The sequence below is a fragment of the Lates calcarifer genome, linkage group LG23 (assembly GCF_001640805.2).
Source record: "Lates calcarifer isolate ASB-BC8 linkage group LG23, TLL_Latcal_v3, whole genome shotgun sequence".
In the NCBI taxonomy this organism is placed as follows: domain Eukaryota; kingdom Metazoa; phylum Chordata; class Actinopteri; family Centropomidae; genus Lates; species Lates calcarifer.
Window position 1 is genome coordinate 9,373,858 of NC_066855.1, and position 8,327 is coordinate 9,382,184.

At 39.0% G+C, this 8,327-nt stretch overlaps 1 protein-coding gene across 2 annotated transcripts; it reads right to left on the reverse strand.

The window, feature by feature from the left end:
• Nucleotides 1–765: 765 nt before the first annotated feature.
• Nucleotides 766–5,669, reverse strand: LOC108873429 (glycylpeptide N-tetradecanoyltransferase 2). Of its 2 annotated transcripts, none has more exons than XM_018661593.2 (12): nucleotides 5,593–5,669; nucleotides 5,404–5,512; nucleotides 5,044–5,188; nucleotides 4,835–4,923; nucleotides 4,550–4,641; nucleotides 3,953–4,069; nucleotides 3,648–3,818; nucleotides 2,685–2,793; nucleotides 2,295–2,465; nucleotides 2,044–2,211; nucleotides 1,613–1,750; nucleotides 766–955 (listed from the first exon to the last, which is right to left on the reverse strand). In XM_018661593.2, the coding sequence occupies exons 1-12, from the start codon at nucleotides 5,610–5,612 to the stop codon at nucleotides 932–934; spliced, it is 1,353 nt and encodes a 450-aa protein (XP_018517109.1). In that variant the 5' UTR covers nucleotides 5,613–5,669; the 3' UTR covers nucleotides 766–931. The 2 variants fall into 2 exon arrangements, with proteins under 2 accessions (XP_018517109.1, XP_018517106.1); XM_018661590.2 differs by having other exon boundaries at nucleotides 4,835–4,953.
• Between the last annotated feature and the right edge of the window lie 2,658 nt (nucleotides 5,670–8,327).

Below are 8,327 nucleotides of genomic sequence, written 5' to 3' on the forward strand. Positions count from 1 at the left end.
ATGCAGTAAATGCAACTTGAGAGGGTGGGTTCAGTCAACAATAAAACAAATGGCTCGCTTATAAGCAGCTTTTTCCTTCCAGTAAAAACTGTGATAAATGGGCAGAATGACATGTTTTCTTTCAGTATGAAATATGGATTTTGGATTTGTAAGAGTATAAATCACTCTGTAGTATTTCTCTTGGTTTATACTGTCGCTGTGTTTATAAATAGTCTGTGAGGGGGTTAAACCCTTGGAAAGAGATCTTTCATAAGCATCCATCATGTATCGATATCGTGTCTTAATGAGATTTAACTTGATTGTATTTACACCTGATGTTTTGTATCTGCTGCATGTACACTGAAATTGGATTGTATGGGCATGTATTAAATTGTGTGCATGTGAGTGTGTTCTTACGTGTGTGTGTGTGTGTGTGTGTGTGTGTGTGAGAGAATGACTAATGATTTTGTCCTCTAATCACATTCGTGCATTGGTCCCGCAAATATTAAGTATCATGTCACTAGTGGTTATATGAATTGCTTGTTTAAGTACCCACAGATTAATGCTCACAAACACACACACACACACACACACACACACACACACACACAGAGAGAGAGAGAGAGAGAGAGAGAGAGAGAGAGAGAAACTGGTATTAGGATGTACAGGGAGCATTTTCTGAACTGCTCAAATTTGTTTGCTCAATTTTCTATCATGCTAGAAATGATATTTTCCTGCTGCAGAAGTGCTTAACCCAGCGAGTAACTGACAGCCAGATGATGAATGTATCTGCAAATGGAATTTTACCTTTATTTCTTTTACAGATTTGTGAGCGTGCGCTTTGCAGTTTGTCAATTTATATCTTAAACACTTATTCAAGCTGTTGATGCAGTTTAAAGTCCAGTGTCCTGCCAATCACTCGCTGCCACTCTCTTCATCTCTCAGTGGCAGGTTAGCTGGGTAACACTAAGCCCACCTGTAAAACACACACATACATCAGAGTGAATTACAGATGACTGGCAGCTATCAAACACAATAATCCCCACTGAATGCAAAGTTCATGAGGTTGAAAACTTCCATCCAAAAGAAAATTATATAGCTCTGCTGCACTTTGTATTTCAGCATTATTTACCTGTGTTGTTGGCGTTTACAGTTTTAGTTAAAGGTCACAATTTGCCGCCGGTGTCACAGTAACTTTTCAGCTGTAATGAGATCATTCCCACTAGCCTTACTGTGTATATGAAAGGAAGTGTGCAGCATTATAAATCAAGATCAGACAGAAGCTCTTGCTCTTGAATATTCGTCTAAAACCATTTCAAAGCCTGCTTTTCTCTCTATGGGTCATGTGTGTTTCAGGTATTTCCAGATATGTATTTTAGTTTTACACTGAGAGAAAAGCTGCTTAAATGACCAATGATTCTCCAAGTATATTAGTTCTTTAATGAGCAGGACATCATAATATTGAAATGATAGACATTCATAGCACTATTTATTTGAATCAAAGTGTTTCATTCCACTTTATGGATTGGAGTCCTATCTCTTTGGCAAAATACACATGTCCAACAGGAAGTTGGGTTTTGTAGACATAGCATGACTGTGTCTTGACAGGTGGTGACATCTCAGTGATCAGTACCTTGTCTGGGCTCATATTAGGACACCTCCAGTTGTACAGGTAGTAATGAAGGTTCTTGTCACTGATGCTGAACTTCAGCTTCTCCAGGAAAGTCTTGTTATCCATCACATCCAGAGCGGAGAAGATGTCAAAACCTTTCTGTCAGTGAGAGGATAAGAGGTATTTATTTTGTCATCATACACACAAAACCAATTTTTCACATTTTAAAAATTTACCCAAACCCTCATGAGTCAAATTGTGGCCTGTAACACTAATGATTAACTACATAATAATCTGTAATCGAGGCAATGTTATGTGAATATTATGAGTTCTGGTGCATTAGTCTGTCTATGATATTTGAACATGCACAATTCATGCATTTGCTATATCTATTCTATTAAACTACTTGTGCAATTGATAAATGAATGGGACTTTTATTTTGACACACTCACAGATTTAGCAAGGACCACTGCATCCTCCATGAGGTCAGTCAGGTCTGTGGTAGTAGAAGCAATGTAAAGGAGATGAGCTGCTCTCAGGCCAGTGTGTACTGGGTGATTCAGCACCTTGAAGGAGACGCCATAGAAACTCACCACATCCGTCAGTGACCCATCGTCACCCTGTGTGTGAAGAAGGAAGGTGAATGAATTCTCATTCAGGGGAAAGCTAGAGATGCTGTAACTGAAAAACTGTCAAGTCAGACCTCCACCACATAGGTGTCAATCACGTTCTCCTGTGGCAACAGCCAGTGCGCTACTTCCTGCAGAGACAGGATGGGGCTGAGGTGAAACTTGCTGCCGTTTGTCTGGAGCAGCGAGTGTGTCCCCACAACATCCTCTTTTGTCATAAGGCGCAAACCTTTTGTCTTTGTCACCTTGGAGAAAAAGGAGGGAGAAAAAAAAACTTTTAATAAACCTTCCAGTAAGGATGTCTGTCAACTGCAAATTCTTGATGATTAAAGTCAGTATCTTTTGATATTTTCTATATATCTTTTTGTCACTCCCAGCATTTTGATGACTGTTTTTGAGCCAGCGTCAGACCGGCACTAGTGGCACTAACAGGTTTTGGCCTCTAGGTGGCAGCACAAACTAACCTCAGGCAGCCGGTGGAACTTCAGAGCTCTCTGCAGGTTCATATTTTGTCTCAGACCTGGGTAATTGACCTCCATCAGCCTACGGGGATTCAGAGGGCGATGCCAGTATCTAAAAATAATTAGTTAAAAAAAAAAATTCAAATAAATTTGACAAGGACAGAAAAGATAGACATTTCCTCATAGCATTAACTGGCAAGCTTGCCATTATTAGTCAAGACAAGGGATAACAATTAAAAACTTTAGTCCACTTAATTTGAAAACAAGTTCAACTGCTTTAAAAATGTGAATAAATCTGACTTGAAATGGCAGCTGGTATAAATTTAGCTGAGATTGTCTTAGCTATATTCATAGCTAAACTGTGAATAGAATAGTGTGGAATTGCAACAGTTATATTTTGTGTTTTAACTCAGAGTTTCAAGTTTAAACAATAAATAATCATTACTTAAACAACTTGTATTATTTAACTTTTTGAGCTGAAACAAAGCTTATCTTCAAAGTGAGTTTTCTCACATTTTTATGGCAGCACCTGAAGTTTTTAAATTGAACCACATGAATTATTAAGACAGTGTTACACAAGTTTGCTAGTTAGAGGAACAGAGTGACATCCATGAACAGATAAAGAAATTGCTTGTTTTGATTTAACTCCTCATTGTGTTAAAGCCCCTAAAAACTTGGTTTCAAAACTAAAGAATTTTTTTTTTAGTATTAAATATTGATAAATAAATGAGCAATGGAGTTAAACACACCACGCTGGCTGAAATAAGTTTTTAAAAGAGCAACCGTGAAAACAGAAATCTGTCCTGTTGAAATAACCAAATTTGTTCTAACTTTGGCCAAATTTATTTAGTTGAAAGTTAAGTTGAAGTATAAGTTGAAAGTTTTCCAGGGGCTTTAAAAGTGATAATTGTGGCTTCACTTCCCCTTTAAATCAAATATGAATCAACCCTGTGTAGCAGCTTCTACCTGCAGGAGCTTAAAGGAGTGGGTAGCACCACGCCAGCTGTGTAGACAGCCTGGTGGAGGCCCTGCTGGTTGACCCGTCTGGTGACCTCCCTGATCAGAACCGGAGTCATGCGCTTGAGGCGAAGCTTCTTATGAACACACAGGAATTTGACCTGTACCATCCGCTTCTGCCTGCAGAAACACATTTGGAGAGTTTTTGCTTTGAGACATTTGCAGGAAAATTGCTACAGTTCTGTTGGCAAGCGCTCTGAATATTAATGTTCCACATTAACACATTGTATGTTATATATTTATGAGCTACTCACGTCTCATATGCGCGGACATCTGCAGGAACAGCAGCAATGAAGCCGACTAATTTCTTATTGGTATCTACTCGCACACCACAGTGCCACTGGGCCAGCCAGTTAGGAGGCTGTAAAGCCCTTAAGAGGAAAAGAATGAGAGTTTGCGGAGTTTGAATAAATGTAAGAGTAGTTCAATAAGATGGGATTAATCATAATTTCCAATTAAAGGACAGAGCATGAGTCGACTAAGATGAATGAACAGAGCAGCTTCTCATAACCCCGGGACCAGGAACCTGTGCCAGTTCTTGAAATGTTAATAGTTTCAAAGCAAATGTTATTATGTTTTGATGTAAGTGGTCCCTAAAGGTGGAGGTACCATTTAATGCAGATCACAGAGAAAATGTTAGCAAGTTTGAATCCGTATGATATGTTAGTAGAAAAGTTAAGTGGGAAAATGAGGCTAGAAGAAATACACTAGGATTGTCTGAAACAGAGCATGTGCACTCAGTCAGTCTCCACTCGATGTATAAAATAGTCAATAAAAGGTAAATAAAAAAAGATACAAATACTGAAAATTTAGAGATCAAAAGTGACAAAATACACCAGCTTGGAGCTTACCACTGCAGATACTCCGGAGAGAAGTTAAATCTGATGGTGTTGTCATCCTCTTCCATGTAATTCTCATTTAGCAGAGTGCACAGCTCTTTCAGCTGAAGTGACAGATGGGAAAGCAGTTTTGAGTTTGCAGTCAATTTGAGTCCATTTTTTTTCCCCTGAACTTCACAACAAGAAAAGTTTGCCTGCTGCAACTTTCACTCCAAAACATAGCACTGTTCCTGTGCTGCTGCTGTGTGTGTGTTGCAGTTTCTAATGATGTTCACAGGGAAAGTCACAGTAACTTACCACCACAGGGCTGCTCAGGTCCAGAGTATCCCAGGAAAAACCCTGAGGTAGAGAGTAGGGCTCCTTACGGACACTGACTTCACCATCTGCTATAGGGCCATGAGTTGTCATATTGTCACCTGAGAACAAGTACGAAGAAAAAATAACAAAATGCAGTATAGACAAATTGATTCTCAAAGTTTCAATCATTTCTGGGACAGAAGTCTCACCCAGTCTGGGGACAGGCTGTGTGTCCCAGAAGCGGTAGGTATGTCTCTTGGCCTGCTGCAGGGTCTTGGGCAGACTTGGGCCCAAGGAGAAGAGGTGGAGGGCTCTCTGGATCTCCTGCTGCTCCTTTTCAGGAAGAGAGTCCAGCTGGGACAGGGAAAGGACAGGTTGTGGGCTGAAATTTGACTGTCATCCTGCAGCATAAACCAGCTTGAGTACAGATGGCTACAGTTAAAAGCAGATCTTTTAATTAACAGTTGGCATAGAGAACATCTAGTTTCAGTGTGTGCATACAGTCACAAGTCAAAACAAGCAAACACATCACTGCATACATGGCTTCACACTCACACAAAGATACAAACCATGGCAAATGGGTCTCTGGGCCCCTCTGGTCTCCAGGCATCTCCCTTCTTTTGCTTCTTTTTGCTCTTTTTTACACTGCCACCATCACCCTCTGTCAGCTTTTTATCACTAAAAGACATGACATTCAGTGCCGTATATTCAGATATCCAGTCAATTTTACTGAAAACAGAGAGGACGGGCGTACTTACAAGAGTTTTGAATCAGTCATTGTAAGTAAGTGCAAGTCCTTGAAGCACGAGGGTGAACTGGGGTGTTTTCTGACACATTTGTGGCTTTTTCAGCTCTTATCTCAGCAAGCAGCAAGGGGAGGAGAGTCACCGCCTCAGTTACCAAACCCAACTCCCACCCAGCAGACAGATAACTGAGAACAATACCAACAATTAAATATAACTTCTCACAGTCTTCATTTATCAGACAGCTGCTGGATGGAGCCCTGCGGCAGATTAAAGCTTACAGCGGCTTGATCCAGGGAGCAGACTTAATTGGTTGTGGTTGTCTAATTGCAGAGTTCCCATATATTCTCCCATCAGCACTTTTTCCCGAGCAGTACATCTTGTGGACTTGATGATTATTGTCCATGTTCAGTGTATGTACTCACTGTCAAGTTGTTGAGGATTATTCCACACAAGAACAAATGTAACTTTTTATATGTACAATCTGTATTACTTATGCTTAGTAATGGCAAAGAAAAACTAAACAACAACGTAAAAAATTATACAAAGGTTTGTATTTAATCTATTTTTACAGAATATTTCACTCAACAAATTATAGTCATAATCTAAAAATACATAGCAGAGCAACATGGGCTTAAAATATTTAAATTAATATATTAGTGATTAAAATATATTTTCATTTTTTGCTTGTTTCTTTTCACCCGCAATATGGCGAAAATTAATTTTCCATCTCTGAGCTTTTGATCATCCAGATAAGGCATTTTTTCTGAAATGGCTTTGCATCAGATCATTAATTTGGACTAACAAGCCTTTGATGAGTATGACAAGATTCTGTCAGTAAAAACATTTGAATAATATTTGCACAAAATATAATTGAAAGTCAATTCAACCGACAAATTAAATTAATAACTATGTAGGTTTATTTTCATGTGAAGAAGGATAAGAAGGTTCCTATAATATCTGGAGCATGGATTAACTTTGACTTTGAGAAATGAAGATGGTTCTTTACCAAAATAAAAGTATCCCTGAGTGGTAAAAGGTGTTTACCAAAATAAAGCATGAATGTCAAGGGAAGAGGTCAAGCCCATGTCTATGAGGTTGCTAAATACTGAGCCCCTAGGTAAACTTGCCTTCTTCGAAACACTTAGGGACTGTAGAAAGGCTTTAAGTTGGAAGGAGGAAGGTGAAAAGGGGTTAATCTAAATTCATATTTTAATTCTTACATTTGAGATCTATTGTAATACATAAACAAATAAACTGATTAAATAATTACATCAAAAAGAGTTTTTCTTTATGGGGGTGGGTAGAATATAAACATTTTCATATGTTTGAGCAGAAGTAATTGCTTTTGCATTTTATTCTAAGGCAATGGAAGGGTTAAAAAACATCAGTAATGTGGGGAGGCCCTTTCCTTTAAACAAAAGAAAAGTAATTTGTGCACAATCCCTAAAAGGGATCAATTGTAGATTAACAACTGCAACAAAAAAGGTGCTTTCATTACCTTTCCAAACTGTATATGTAAGTGTAAACTTATATTCAAACAAGTTACTGTAGTTTATTAGTTGGACCAAAAGGCTCACAGCTTCTCCCTGCTGACCGTTCATACACTGTTGCTAATAATAACTGTGACATCTCTTGCATTGTGCATCCTGTATGTTCTCCTCTGTACACCCCAGGGGAGGTTTACTAGAGTCCCTGTGGAGTTTGTTGGATTATGGTGCTTGGATTCAACTGGGGAGAATCCTCAAGTGTACTGAGCCTTTTACGCCTGATACATCTGTAACCATTTGTGCTATAAATGGTTCAATCTCCTTTGATCTGAGTGTTTTTAGCTGAAATATACATGTCAAATAGATGCATCCTGCATATTTTTTTTTTTTTTTAAAGTGAAGCCTGGAGCTATTTTTGCCTCTACTTCAGTGGTTCTGCTGTGGTATTATCCTGCCAATGGAAGCTAAATGCCAACAGAAGAGGGATGCTATCAACACCTGTCACCAATTCAGGGTGAAGTAGTGGAACTGTCGCAGTCCTATAACCTGTAAACCTGGCAAAACTCATAAACAACTGTTGATGTGACAATAAAGAGGCAGAGGTTGAGAGGAGAGAGTGCAGAGGAGTATGTTCCTCTTGAAGCTCAGGCGTTTCAGTTGCAACAATTATTTGTGGTCGGTGTACTTTCTTTCCAAGTACCTACTGTTAGGATGCAGCGAGGATGACCAAACTAGTGGAACAGCCAGCTCAGCTCTACACCCTGGAGGTAGCAGTGAGGCAGAGGATGAAGACAAAAATAAAATTTGAAATTGATCAAAACCGTGCAAATGCCCATGTCTATATCTGGCCTTCTGTTTTGTTTAGTTTTTTGTTTTTTTGTAGTCGTGTCCAATTTCTGCTGTGAATCTGAAAAAAACTCAGTTTCTCCCAAAAGTTATTAAAATTTAATCTTATAACTGTGCTGGAGTTCTCTTCTCAAAGAGCAGCTCACGTTTGTCATCAAAGGTTTTATGCTTGTTCATTGCCTAGAAACAGATATTTGTCTATTTGGACTTGTTCTTATTTTCTGTGACCCCCACTTGATTTCTCCAGCAGAGATTTTCTTTTCACTGGACAAAACATACAATTAAAATTCAGATTTGGAGAAAGTTTGGTGTACTGAAGATTATTACATCCCCCGAGAGGAGGGGACTTTGTAAACCGAACGTGATTGAACCACATGAGCTGGATGAAAATCCTATCAGAGACAGCTGCCTGGA

Excerpts from the sequence above, each read along its gene's own strand:
- LOC108873429 (XM_018661590.2), bottom strand. The coding sequence starts at position 5,612 with ATGACTGATTCAAAACTCTT. Across the intron at positions 4,070-4,549 it reads TCTCCGGAGTATCTGCAGTG|GGCTTTACAGCCTCCTAACT; the intron begins GTAAGCTCCAAG and ends TTTCCTCTTAAG. Across the intron at positions 2,212-2,294 it reads TTGACACCTATGTGGTGGAG|GGTGACGATGGGTCACTGAC; the intron begins GTCTGACTTGAC and ends CTTCACACACAG.